Genomic DNA, 14,766 nt, shown 5'->3' with positions numbered 1-14,766 from the left:
ATGGATCCCGGTCCTCCATTTCCTAAACCCTATGCAAAAAGTAATTTACACTAACACCTGAGAGACCTTAGTATTAAAGAAAATTCATTACATCATAGATTTTCTAAGCATCCCTTAGGCAAGTGGAGGAAACCAGGATCCAGCTCTTGGAGGAAAGGAAAATGGAAGATTTCCAAGACCCAGTTGTACTTATTTTATTACTTTTAATTTACATCCAAGTTGGTTAACATATAGTGTAATAATGATTTCAGGAATAGAATTTAGTGAGTCATGACTTATGTATAACACCCAGTGCTCATCCCAACAAGTGTCCTCCTTCATGCCCCTTGCCCATTTAGCCCATCCCCCACCCAAAACCCCTCCAGCAACCTTCAGTTTTTATAGCTTCTGTTCAGCAAAAACATTTTTGCTTTTTGCTATTAAATGATAGTCTAGGGGTGCCTGGGTGGCTCAGTGGGTTAAGTGTCAAATCTTGATTTCCACTCAGGTCATGATCTCACAGTGAGACCAAGTGCTGCTGTTAGCACAGAGCCTGCTTGGGATTTTCTCTCTACACCTCCCCCACTCATGCTTGTTCTTTCAAAATATTTAAAAAATAAAATAAAGTGATAGTCTACACAGAAGGCCAGGTATTACCCTCTCATCCAGCACAGCCAAGGTGTTTCCAGTTACCTACAAGCCACACAAATCACTTTCCTAATTGCCACTTCCCTACCAAACTATCAACTAGTGTTAATTCTATACTAGTTCTTTTTGTGTATGTCTTAACGTTTCTTTAAGCTATGCAAAGCCCAAGAGAATGCATTCTTTACCTTAGAGAACACAATGAAAATTAACATACAACTGTGAAATATATGCTGGAACAAATACGTGTGGCAACAAAGAAACACCATCGCTACAGGTTAAGTTATGGCAAGAGTATGAAACATACATACCTTTGCTCAAAACTTCTGAGAACAAAAAACAAAGCTGTAAACTGCTGCTAATTCAACAAATGCTTGTCCCTCTGTCTTATGACAAAATTGAGCCTTTGTATCACATAACACCCACAGAAACCACATTTCTTTGGGTGGTTTTGTCCTGAAAGTTTGTACTTTAATGTCCACTTATCATGTACCATTGTTACATTCGCCAGTCCAGAGCTACATTACCTTATTGCCTGACTTGACCTATCACAGGATACCGACGGCCTTACAGCCCAAAGTGCCACAGATCACCCACCATAGGCATCAGAGGCCTTTGGGGTTAAAAATCAGATGAGCAAACCTCAAATCTTCATCGAGGCGTGCTGGAAGAAGAATGTAAAACAAGCATTCCAAGTAAATTTTTGTATGTAGAAGTCTGTGAACCACCACGGTGATGAAGGTATGTTTATCCTGGCTTATGTAAAGACATATATACAAAAGTTGAATTCATACACTGTATTTGTATGAGAAAAATAAGTGGAAACGTAGGCCAAGGGAGTTGAAACCTTTATTTTCTCAGAGATTTTTATCAATTACCAAACATGCACCATATTTCTTCCTGTGCAGTGAGTACATGAAGGGAAAAAAATGATTCCAACAGATGGGAGTATCAATTAGCGGAGGATGAGACCAGCCGTTGCCTTCAAAAATACATTTTCTTCGTGGCTGTGAAGTCTGCGATGCAAGACCAGGCACTAAAATGTAGACTGCCTCTTAATTCCTACTAGAGCCAAATAATTTTCCTCTGAAATATGAAACCAGGACAGCAGGCAATGGGAGTTCTCTCACCACCTACCCCCACTTGAGGGGGACCCCTCGCTAGTGGTGGTTCTCGAAATTACTGCTGCTGTCCTCCACTTTTCCTCCCCCGTCTGCAGCTGGAACTAACCCATCTGCAGCTGGAACTATTAGGTGTCCTCTGACACCTGCCACTTGTGACCCCAAGGGAAGTGCTAATTCAAATGCCAGTGTTCTGATTACATAGAGGCTACCTGAGAATCCTTTTCAGGAATCCAATAGGAAGAGGACTTTTAAAACTGAAGTATCTAGAAAAAATGGAGTAAATGCTTCTCCCTTCTTGTTCATTCATTCTCACACATTTTATTTCTTTCATGTATACACATAATTCCTTTTCTTTTTAGAAAGAGGTAAAAGTGGCCTTGGAAATACCCCTGGCAAGATGACGATCATGCTGACAACTCCACAAAATCAATCTATGGAATATTCATATAAAGACATCCAAACTACTACTCATTTGTTCAGCCAAAGGTGCCAACTTGGTAACTGGCACAAAGCGCTCATTCTCCCTGGAATTCCTGAATTCAGAGGCATCTGCAACCATCAACCCATTACTTATCTCCAGGTCAAAGTACACGGGTAAGAAAGGTGGCTTTAAAGGTCAGTGGATTCTGTAGTTAACAGGTGGCTGAGAGTAAAGTTTAGGTTCATCATCTACCATAGGTGGAAAGAGCTGGACACGTTTTTTAAGATTTATGCCACAATGTAAAAATGATTCATTCTGCAAAGCATAAAGTAGTTCTTGCTTTATAAAAATAGGACCACAATTTTTTTTTTTTTTTTAAATGCACTTCTACAGAAGGAACCATGTTCCAATACTGCAAAAAAAATGTTCTACTTAAAGCAGAACAAGATAACCACCCCCATACATCCCTTCTTTTCCTGGTCCCTTTCCAATCAGTCATGTTATTCCTGGCACACTGTTCTTGGTAGTAAGGATCCTAGGGCCACCTGCTGCCAGGAAACTTAGGGGTCTTGCATGGTTAAGCATGCCAGGACTGAAAAGCAAAGGATCAGCTGTCTTCATCTAGGATCTCTGGATGTTCCTTCCAGAAAGCATCCCCAATAATATCGCAATATAAAGGCACTGGCTTAATCCTGGTCCGAGTCACCGCCATCTTTTTTCCTTCTATTTCTGCTGGCAGCTTGACTTCTTTTGTTGTGACTTCACCCACCTACAGATAAAAGTTAAAATATTAACACTGTTAATTGAGTTTGGGAGAGTAGAGGGGGATATGCAGGAAGTTGACTTATATACTTCCAACAAATATTTGTCAGGTAGATACACAAATACATATCTCAACATACATGAATTTGTTTAAAAACTTTTAAAAAGTTGCTACATTCTGAAAGGAGGTCTTAGGAACAAAGGAGTAATTCCATGTTCCTTATTAACAATAAATATAGAATTAAAGGTTTTTTGTTTTTGTTTTTGTTATTTTGCTTCTCTCATCTGCATGAAGAAGTATCCAAGTCTGTGCTAAAGAGCAAATGTGGTTTTAAAATACTAATAAGCTGAAGCTGCCAGTGGGGAGGACTAATTCTTAAGGTACCCCTTAACACCCGAAAACATTCATTAAAAAAAAAACAACTAAATGTAAGGAAATAAATTTAGAGAAGTCATTATGCTCAGAAGCTGGCACAGAGAGAAAATATTGGTAAAATTAAGAATTTAGGGGGGCGCCTGGGTGGCGCAGTCGGTTAAGCGTCCGACTTCAGCCAGGTCACGATCTCGCGGTCCGTGAGTTCGAGCCCCGCGTCAGGCTCTGGGCTGATGGCTCGGAGCCTGGAGCCTGTTTCCGATTCTGTGTCTCCCTCTCTCTCTGCCCCTCCCCCGTTCATGCTCTGTCTCTCTCTGTCCCAAAAATAAATTAAAAACGTTGAAAAAAAAAAAAAAAAAAAAAGAATTTAGGTAAAGGTACAGAATATTAAAGTATGAATATCTAGGGAATCTCAAGAACATTCTCCAAGTGGTAGAACGCTCATATACAATGTTTCCCTATGCCTCATATTATAGTTGTCATGGGACGGGTGGACCACTTAATGATATTATCCAGTGTGGAAGAAAGTATTTTTTAAATGTTATATGAATGCAAAAATCCTTCTGTCTGCAGTGTACTCTGTTATGGGGTTTTATTTGATTTGGAGAGCTTATGACACAGGAAAATAAATGAAGTAATTCTAAAATCTGTGATTCTGCTTATAAAGAGAAATTCCAGACAACAAAGATCACTAACAAACTGACAAAATTAGTAGCACTGACTGACAAAAAAAGCATCCAAAATAATATATAGTATCTCATTTAAAAAAGATCTAATTCATGTTAATCAATGGAGTCACATCCTTATACATGTGGTAGGGGACACAAAGTTTGAGATGGGCACAGGCTCTCTTCTTTCTGACCTCCATTTTAATTTGGACACAACAGCATTACCTTCTGCCATATCAACACAGTCCCTTTCCTATACATCAGTGGCTCATTATTGTAGTTGATGTTGAATTCAGAAAACAAAATCTCATTCTTGTCTGCTGCAAGAGTTCCCTGAGAAAATAAAAAAGATATAAAAAGATTTTTATGTCTGCTCTCTGCCCTCACCCTACCTATCCATTCCACCCTCTATCTAAATTTCCACAAACAAAAAAGTGGAAGGGTTTTACCAAATATCTTATAGATACTAATGAATTTCAATTGTAAGAGCAGTTTAAATCTTATTTAGATGTCTAAATTCATAAAACTGTCTTCTATAGCAAACAATTGGCTTCAAAAGTCATAACTGGGATGGGGTGACAGGAAAGAGTACTATTCTGTACTACGTAGTGTATGTTATCTTATTTGACCCTCATTACCATCTCCATTTTAGAGAGAACTCTGAAGCTTAGAAAGATTATATAAATTGCCTAAGGCCAAAAGCTGCTTTTATTCTTATAAGAATCAAAATCTAAACTCAGCTCTTCCAAACTCGGGATAGATCTACCAATATGCCAATTATTACTGCTATCTCTAAATCTTCACCATTACTGTTAATGACAAACATGTATTGTGTAATTATAATGTGCCAGGCATTATATTAAGAGCCATAACAACACATCACCTCATTTCAGTTAGTCATCCCACAAGTAGCACTGGTCATCTAATGATGAACGCCAGTGTTTATTATGGTTTCTGTGCTTCATGCCATTTAATTCTCACAATAAACCTATGCAGTGGGAACTGTTACTTCTTACATCTTACCTATAAAGAACTAAGGCAGAGAGGATAAAATTAAATAGAAGTCCCCGAGTACAATTATTTGACTTCCAAAGCCTATACTCTTAACAATACACGCACCCAGCAGGGAATGACAATGATAAAGATGCCAAGTGGGACTGATGAAAAAGAGCATGTGCCCTGTCTAAAGAAGGCGACCAATATGCAGCGCCAGCCACGCACTACCACGTGGGAATGTAGAGCCAGTGTCGCCAATTCCATTTTCTAGCTGAGGACACTAAGACTCAGGGAGAAGCAGTAACTCATCTGGGGTCACAGAATAAGCAGGTAGCAGAGCTGCTACTAGTAAGATCTTTATATCCTTTCAAACCAAAGCAGTAGAGAGCTTTAAAAGAATACAAAATGGCATGGGAGAGTGTACAGAAAACCAACCCCAGGTGAGTATTAATGCAGTTAAGACCTTATACCTGTAATCTCTCTTGGGCTTGTACTGGTGTTAGTCCAGACTGTTGTACAAGTGCCCAGAAAACTGTATTATAAAGATTATTGACGTGACCTGTGAGGAGAAAAGAGTAGCACTGTTTATACAGATATGATCTTTATGCAACACTCGTGTTTCAAAGAACAGTAGAACTCCACCTCTCTGGGGCACCTGCGTGATTCACTCAGTTAAGCATCTGACTTCGGCTCAGGTCTCACAGCTTGTGAGTTCGAGCCCCACATTGGGCTCTGTGCTGACAGCTCGGAGACTGGAGCCTGCTTCAGATTCTGTGTCTCCCTTTCTCTCTCTGCCCCTCCCCAACTCTCTCTCTGTCTCAAAAAATAAACATTAAAAAAAAAAATTAAAAAAAAAAAAAAAAAGAACTCCACCTCTCTCCTCGAAAGGAGAGAGATCTCGGAGACATTTAGTGATTTACCCAGAACCATACACTGGGAAGATGGGGGGGAAGTGGTCAAGTATAAACAAACTTATTACCTAAAAGTTTTATTCTCTCATTTCACTTATGCTGTGTATAAACTGGTTAACTTACACATTAAACTTAGGAATACTTTCAAAGTTATTTTAGATTAATCCTAGCTCTTTTCCAGTTTTTCTGGGAAAATCAAGATACACCAAATAAGTAAGTCTCACAAACATGTCATCATAGTTGTGTAAGGCAGGAGTCACAATTCAAACACCCACTGAGGCCACCATGAACATAAATGCATAAAGCAGAGTAGGTGACCCATGGGGAACAAGAGAGAATGGTACAGTTTATGGCACATTGGCTTCTGTGTGTGTGTGTGTATATATATATAAAGGCAGCAGTCACTACATAGGTAATATCTAATACTAAGTGGGAATGTAGACCTAGTATTACCAGGTCTCCTAATTTTTCCCAAAAAAACTGGAAATCGGGAACATTTACATGAATCTCCCAATTTTTCAATTGTTTTCAACTAATTAAAAAAATACAAAATACTGCATTCTAAACAAAATACACATGTGCCAAACCTGTATCAAATCACCACCTCTAATATATGGAACTGGTGGTTTAACTACATCTGTTTATTTGGTTTCACTTACAATCTGCTTGCCGCCAACTGAGGTAGTCCTTTAAGGTCTGGTTGTTAGGATACACTATGACTCTTCCATCAAAGCCTGGGGGATACAGAAGGGGCTGGTCCTCAAAGTAATCTCGCCAATAAAACACATAGCTGGAGGCAAACTGGGAAGCCACATGGGTCATGAACTTACTTGCAGAAGTAAGGCACATTGGGTGGAGCAAGAAAAAAGAAAATACATGATATTAATTCAAAACCATGATAGAGCCTGTGTGTGCAACAGAGTGATTATACAAAGTGTCCAGCAAGCCAAGAGATAAAATGTGCTGGGCCAAGAAAAACTAAGCAGCCCGCCTCTCTTTCCAGTCCAATAAGTAACTTACTAATACTGAATTTTTGTATGTAGGATGTTATGTGAATTTATGGTTCAAGAGGGTTTTTGTGTGTGTGTTTTTTTTTAGCCTTGGAAGGAAGAGAACCATTGTTTTTAAAAAGGCAATTCATATATGCTTTGTTTTCTGTGAGAGTTTTGATATATTGCCAAATGAAATATCAAATTTGTCTATTTTGAGATCCTTCTTAATTAAAAATTTAAGCAATATTGTAAAGCACATATAGGCTGTTCTTGGCTAAAGCCAACCTAGGAATTATTAATATTATTATATTCTAACGGTGTCTGTTTCTAGTCTTAATGTTCAGTGCCAGATCTATGTAGAAGCTAAGGTGATGAGGAATGAAGCAGAAAGAATCAGATAAAGAGGCTTATGTAATGCTCACATAAAAGATAAAAGTACAGGGGCGCCTGGGTGGCTCAGTCGGTTAAGCGGCCGACTTCAGCTCAGGTCATGATCTCACCGTCCGTGAGTTCGAGCCCTGCGTCGGGCTCTGGGCTGATGGCTCAGAGCCTGGAGCCTGCTTCTGATTCTGTGTCTCCCTCTCTCTCTGACCCTCCCCCGTTCATGCTCTGTCTCTCTCTGTCATAAAAATAAAAAAAAAAAGATAAAAGTACAACAGTCTAAACAGGAAATATACATTCTGCAGTTGGAATATTCCATCTGCAGTCTGTAAGGCACCAATTAAAAAAAGCAAAAACCAAATGCTGACAGGAAATATTCTCAAGGAGCTAGGACATGGAATTACCTGGCTCTTCTTTTAAACCAATTGCTTTTCCGCTTGAACACAAAGCTGTACTCATCACTCTGTCCATATGCAATCACAATATCCTCCAGTTCTGTCATTACAGTCTGGGCACATTTGGTCATCAGGTGGAGAGCACGGCTGTCATTAGGTTTTGCAAAGTTGTGCTTCTCAGCAAACCTTTATAGAGGGAAAAGGGCATGAATGGAAGAGAGCTTACAACCTGACTTATTTAAGAAGTCTACTTTGTTCTCGCCCTGACCGAGAAAAAGGGGCATAATTGCTAAGTCTCCATTCCCTGTTCTGCGAAACGGAGATAAAGTATACTTACTTCACAGGACTGTTGTGAAGATTAGAGGGAGGTAACAAATATACTATGCCTGGCTCCTTGGAAATGCTCAACAAGTGATAAGAACCATTATTAAAATAATACTTTTAAGAATTACATTCCCATCTTTCTGTTACATTTCTTTTTTATTTTTCCTCCCGCGTATGGCTAGTTACTGATAATCAAAGAACATATAAAGTATTGCCCACAGCAAGACCTAAAAAGGTCTCTAAACAGTCTGCCTTCAAATATAACTAACTAAATAGCCGGGCAACTGGCTGAAGAGCTGAAATGCTGCACCGGGGACTGACTTTTTCCACCAGGGACTTGCTAACAGGTCTCAGCTCGAGGGCGCCGCAGGCCAGCTGCTCCTCACAAAAGCACTCGGCCTAAGTTTAACTACTCAGACCACGCCTTCAAGCACCTGGTAGCTAGCGCGTACGGTGAGGCTCAATGCCGCGCGCTCATTGGCTGTCACGTTACCCGGTAACCAAGAGCTGCCGCCACAATTGGCGTTCCATTCCCCGGAAGCCCTGGGGCACCTTGCTGCCTCAAACCAAACTCGCTCACCGATGGAAATTCCTGCCGTCCAGCCGCACCACCACCCAACAGTGGGCCAGGCAGGTGTCGTCAGCCTCGAAGTTCCGCACGTACTCGAACTTGCTTTTTGCCATGGCCGCCCCCAATTTCAAGCACCGTCTCAGAGTAACGGAAGTGACGGCCCAGCAGTCGCGAACTTTCACATTGCATGCGGACCACATTCGCCCCGCGGAAGGTGAAGGACCAAGAAAGCCTCGCCCCGGAAGTTCCTGTGTCTCTTAGTGGCCGCTCTAGCTGTAGTGGAGGTCCTCATCTCTCTCGCCTCTCCTTGTAGTTCTTAATCCACTTCCGGGCGTGTAAGAAGCGTTCGGTTGTACCTTTCGTACGGTACACGGTTGTCAGATTTTTCTCCTCTGTCATGCAGCAAGTCACTCTCACGAAGTGAGATTTTGTAAAAATTTTCTTTCTGACCAAGTTTGAAGGTTTAGTTGTGATTTTTTTTCTTTCTAAATAGCATTTATTAACTTGCAGAAAATGTGGGATATACCGGAAAATATAAGAAAATACTTCCTATTTCCCCTCTCCCTTCAAAGCATTGTGAATGGTTTCTTCCAGTCACTTTTCTTTGTATTTGTATTTGTACACAGGGAACACACAAAATTGTAATCATACACCTATGCGATTTTTGTATTTTCCACTTAAACCTTGAGCATTTTCCAATGTCATCAAATATTCCAAAGGGTGATTTTAAAAAGAAAAATAGGCTTTTATTCTGACACATGGGCCTACTAAATTAATTTACTCAACTTTTGCACGAAGACCCAACCTTTAATTTCTTTTTGCTGGTAGATAATAGTAACATTAAACCCTAATATTTTTTTATGATGCTTTATGATTTATAAAGCTCTTTTGAATTCAGTACTTATTTTTTTATCCTCAAGAAAAATTTTCAAGTAATATAAAAGAATATATGATGAAGTCTCTCACTGACTCCTAACTCTATACTTCAGACAATGGCTGTTGCTAGTTACTTGTATATCCATCCAGGAGTAGATAGAAACATATATCTACATCTGTATCTAAATCTCTCAAACTGTTTGAAGGCAACATGAAGAAAGGAAGGATGTGAATGTCATGAATTTATGCCCTGGCTCTGCCACAGATGGACTATGTGACCTAACACAAGTTACTTTTTTTCTCAGATTTCCCCTTTGTTAAGAGAAGACACCAATTCTTCCCTTGCTACCCTCTAAAGTTATTGTGTGAGCATTAGAGAACATGATGGCTAGCATTTGTGGTATGGATGTACAGACACACTGGTATAATAATATTCCAAGGTGATGTTAATTTGCAACCAAGATCAGGAAGCACTTAGAGGAACAGGTTAAAACACACCAGGAGGAAATAGACAAACTCACAATGTAGAATCTTATATAAGATTACTGACCTGACTTCTTAAAAACGTAAGTTTCATGAAGAATAAAAAAAGAAAAAATGAAAGGAAGGAAGGATGGGAAAAGGTAGGACACTGTTTCAGAATGAAACAGATGTAAGAAACATAAAAACAAAATACAATGTGAAAATCTGGAATGTATACTGGCCCCAAAAATATTAAAGGTAGTTCTAAATCCACTGGGAAAACATGCAGTTAAAAACAGCTCTAGATTTCAGTGGTTTACAAACAAACATTTATTTCTTGCTCAAGTCACTCATAGGTTTCTGGCTTGGCTACTGCTGTGCTCCAGGCAGATGTTCTGATTTACGTGTCTTCTTATTCCAAAACTCAGTCAATGATTCAAAAGGCTTTTGCACCATAGAGGAACATCTTGCTGCTCACATTATGTTTGCTAAAGCAGCATAACAACGGAGTCAAGTGCAAAGATTGCAGGGCAGGGATGTATTATCTTCCCACAGGGAACAGAAAAGTGAATAATTTTGAACAATAATGCAATCTACTGGAACTGTTCATTAGTTGATGTTAGGGAATTATTGTTAATTTTAGTGGCACAATAATGGTAGTGTGCTTAGGCAGGAGAATAACTTTATTTTTAGTTTTTAAATTTATTTTTAAAATTTACATCCAAGTTAATTAGCATATAGTGCAACAATGATTTCAGGAGTATTTTCCTTAATGCCCCTTACCCATTTAGCCCATCCCCCCTCCCACAACCCCTCCAGCAACCCTCAGTTTGTTCTCCATATTTAGGAGTCTCTTCTGTTTTGTCCCTCTCCCTGTTTTTATATTATTTATGCTTCCTTTCCCTTATGTTCATCTGTTTTGTATCTTAAAGTCCTCATATGAGTAAACTCATGTGGTATTTGTCTTTCTCTGACAGATGAATTTCACTTAACATAATACCCTCTAGTTCTATCCACATAGTTGCAAATGGCAAGATTTCATTCTTTTTGATGGCTGAGTAATACTCCATTGTATATGTACGTATGTATATATATATATATATATATGTGTGTGTGTGTGTGTGTGTGTGTGTGTGTGTATATATATATACATATATATATGTATATATATATGTATATATATACACACCACATCTTCTTTATCCATTCATCCATCGATGGACATTTGGGCTCTTTCCATACGTTGACTATTGTTGATAGCACTGTTATGAACATTGGGGTGCATGTGTCCCTTTGAAACAGCATACCTGTATCCCTTGGATAAATACCTAGTAGTGCAGTTGCTGGGTTGTAGGGTAGTTCTATTTTTAATTTTTTGAGGAACCAGCAGGAGAATAACTTTAATCTTAGAGGATATCTGAAGAAAAAGTGGCAAAATATTAACATTTACTGAATCTAGGTGTAGTCATATGGGTATTTATTATATTATTTTTTCTATTTTTCTACATGTTATGTGTTGTGTCACCCAAAAAGATATGTTGAAGTACTAACCCAAGATACAGTGATGTAACTTTATTTGGAAATAGGGTCTTTGCAGATATAATCAATTAGGATGAGGTCACTAGGGTGGGGCCTTAATCCAATATGACTAGTGCCCATATGAAAAGAGAAAACAGAGGCACACAGAGGAAGACCACCAAGTAGAGAAGAAGCCAGAGATTTGAGTGATGCATCTATAAGCCAAGGAAGGCAAAGGATTGCCAGCCATCATCAGAAGCTAGGAGAGAGGTGTGGAAATGGGTGCCATCATTATTCCCATTTTAAAGATGTGGAAATTGAGTAGAGAGAGGTCCAGTAATTTGCCTAAGGTCACAGATCCAACAGGTGGTGATGCAAGAATTCCAAACTAGGGGTGCCTGACTGGTTCAGTTGGAGGGCATGCAACTCTTGATCATGAGGTTATGAGTTCAAATCCCACATTCGGCAAAAAGTGCACACACACACACACACACAAAGAATTCGAACCAAGCATTTTAACTACAAAGCCCATGTTTTTAGCTACTCCTCAGTATTATCTCCCCTTCTCTCTCTCTCTGTCTTCATTCACCAGCTTTACAATAGTTTCTGCCTGTGTCAACCCGGCAGAAATCAACCAATTCAGTACTTCACTGAGTCTTCAAATCAAAAGGTACATGAACATCCAATCCCTTAATTCTCAAACATAATTTATTCATATACAGCCTTTGTGAATTTTGTCATTCCCATATACTACCTTAGTTAGAAATATTTTTCTTTATGCCAATTCTCTTCATTTTAAATCTTTTTATTGGAAATGAACATACACGTGCAAAAGTACACAAAACATGATGTAACCAGTACTCAGTCAAGAAAGAGAACATTGTCAGTTGCCAGGAATCCATATCAATTATTATTACCTCTCCTTTCCAGAGCTAATGGCCTTCTTAACATCTATAACTTTTTTATGTTCATTTTTTAAAGTTATCTCTCTGCCCAACATGGGGCTCAAATTCACAATCCCAAGATGAAGAGTTGCATGTTCTACTGACAGGCAGCCAGGCACCACAGTTATGTTTGTTTTTGGACATTACATAAATGAAATCTTGCAGTACATATTCTTTGGCATCTGGTCTCTTTGGATCAACATTATGTTTGGAAGATTCAACCAAGTTGCAGAGTGTAACTGTAGTTCATTTATCTTCATTCTTCCATAGTATCCGATTGTATAACTATACCAGTTTACCCACGGTATTATTGAATAGATATTTATATTGCTTCCATTTTGGGAGTGATTATGAAAAACACTACTCTGAACATTCTTGTACATGTCTTTTTGTGTACACATGCCTGAATTGGGTATATACCTAAGACTAGAATTTCTGTGTCATGGAGAATGCATCTGTTCACTTTTGGTCGATAATGTCATACTTTTTCCAAAGTGTTTTTACCAATTTCCATTTCTCCAAATAGTATGTGACTTGCTCCATATCCTTACCAACACTTGATATTGTTAGTTTTCAAAAAGATTATGCTGCATCATTCTAACTTATATGTAGTAGATCTTTCAAGGAGTATATTTCCATGATGATTAACAATGTTTAACATTTTTTCTTACACTTATTGGCCACCTGGATATCCTTTATTGTAAAGTATGTGTTCAAGTCTTTTGCACAGTTTTTCACTCACTAATACTTCAATTAAGTATTTGAAAGAGAAATTATCCGAAAGAGAAATTCTGTCATTACCATAAATGGAAAATTAGCATCACATGTCAACAATAGAGGGTGACAATATATTAAGATAAATGCAATTCCAGGATAATGCTCATGCTTTGTGGTAGGATTTTTTGTTTTCTTTTTCATTTTGCCAACAACGAAAAGGAAGCACTGAACATTGCCAGACATTCTCAAAGTCATTCACGAAGCTAGTTGCAAAACTTGATTTGATTCAGAGTTCCCTTTCCCTTCCAATGACTGATAAAAACCTGGAGAAGAAGGGACAGGTCAAAAGCCATAACAACTCTCCTGAGGTCTCCCCCAGGTTTATCAGTTAACACCAGGGACCATTCATTAAATATCTACTCTGTGCCAGGTCCTATGGTCATATATTAGTCACATTGCTTTGGCTATCTGATTTATTCTGCACAGTTGTTCATTGAGGGTGGGTTTTCCAGCGTTGGTGTGTGGCTTCTACCCTTGATAGCTGGAGCTCCAGCCATTATATCTATGTTCCAGGAAGGAAGAAGGACAAACGGGAAGATAGCAAAGCTCACACCTCCAAACCAAATCACGTCTCTTTATCAGGTTTTTACTAAAGCTGCACAACTTCTGCGTATATATTTTGAGCCTTCCTCATCTGCAGTGGAGCCTGGGAAATGTAGTTCTTTTAGCTGGGCACTTGGCCATCTCCAATAATATAGGATCTTTCTTTCTTTTCAAAAAAGAAGGGAGAATGCTATTGCACGGGCAACTGGAAGTTTCTGCCACAAAAGCCACTAGGGGTTATAAAGGGGTAGCCTAACAGGCCCTGCACCCTGAACTCTAACTCCCAGCCTGCTCCCCCTACCTCCCTCAGCCACTTTATAAAAAAAAAAAAAAAAAAAAAATCAGGGTACCTCAGTGACTCGGTTCAGTGTCTGAATCTCGATTTTGGCTCAGGTCATGATCTCAGAGTTGTGGGATCCAGCCTCACATCTGGAGTCTCAGGTCTGGGAGAGGAGTGGGGGGGGGGGGAGAGGGAGGAGGGGGAGGAGGGGAAGGAGGAAGAAGAGGAAGAGGAAAATGAGGGAGGAGGAGGAGGAAAAAAAGAAGGAGGAGGAGGAGGATGAGAAGAAGAAGAGAAAGAGGAAGAGGAAGAGGAGAGGAAAGAGAGGGCAAGGGGGAGGGGGCAAGCGGGAGGAGGGAGAGATGGGTGAGGAGGGGAGAAGGAGAGGAAGAGGAAGAGGAAGAAGAAGGTGGAGAAGAGGAAGAAGGAGAAGGAGAAGGCAGAGAAAGAAAAAAAAAAAGAGACAGATGATTGGTTGGAAATTCCAGGGGAGATGTTACATTCTTCCCTCCCCATACTTCCCTCCACCACCTGCCTTGAGTTCCCCCACTTCCCATCCCCAGAATAGGTGGGGGAACTCGAAGCAGGGGGTGGAGGGAAGTATGGGGAGGGAAGTTGGGGGAGGCTTCAAAGGCAGGCAAGAAAGGAGTACTAGTTCCTTACTTACCAGCTGGGGACCTGAAGAATTCTCCTGATACTATCACTGTAGCAGGATATCAGGAGAGTTACTTGGAGGTCCTGATAAGTATCCCTCTCTTGCTCCCCTTGAGTTTTGGGTATATGTGAATGTAGAGACCAGTGACTACACCATATTTGGAGGTTTC

At 39.6% G+C, this 14,766-nt stretch overlaps 1 protein-coding gene across 8 annotated transcripts in view; it reads right to left on the bottom strand.

Moving 5' to 3' along the window:
• Nucleotides 1-1,456: 1,456 nt before the first annotated feature.
• THG1L (tRNA-histidine guanylyltransferase 1 like) overlaps nt 1,457-14,766 on the bottom strand; it is a 32,970-nt gene continuing 19,660 nt past the window's right edge. For 2 of the 8 annotated variants that reach the window (XM_060634854.3, XM_060634855.3), the window contains 5 exons: nt 7,657-7,833; nt 6,539-6,708; nt 5,439-5,527; nt 4,198-4,305; nt 1,457-2,938 (listed from right to left, as the gene is read on the bottom strand). In XM_060634854.3, coding sequence (XP_060490837.1) covers nt 2,777-2,938; nt 4,198-4,305; nt 5,439-5,527; nt 6,539-6,708; nt 7,657-7,833 — 706 coding nt within the window. In that variant the 3' untranslated portion in view covers nt 1,457-2,776. Of the gene's footprint in view, nt 2,939-4,197; nt 4,306-5,438; nt 5,528-6,538; nt 6,709-7,656; nt 7,834-7,984; nt 8,004-8,099; nt 8,233-8,292; nt 8,386-8,551; nt 8,768-14,766 lie in introns of those variants that run through there. The other 6 variants (XM_060634852.3, XM_060634856.3, XM_078446380.2 and 3 more) reach the window with 6 other exon arrangements.

Source organism: Panthera onca, chromosome A1 (assembly GCF_046562875.1).
Source record: "Panthera onca isolate mPanOnc1 chromosome A1, mPanOnc1 haplotype 2, whole genome shotgun sequence".
NCBI classification, from domain to species: Eukaryota; Metazoa; Chordata; class Mammalia; order Carnivora; family Felidae; genus Panthera; species Panthera onca.
The sequence above is the reverse complement of the archived record's forward strand: the minus strand, read 5'-3'. Positions and strand labels throughout refer to the sequence as shown.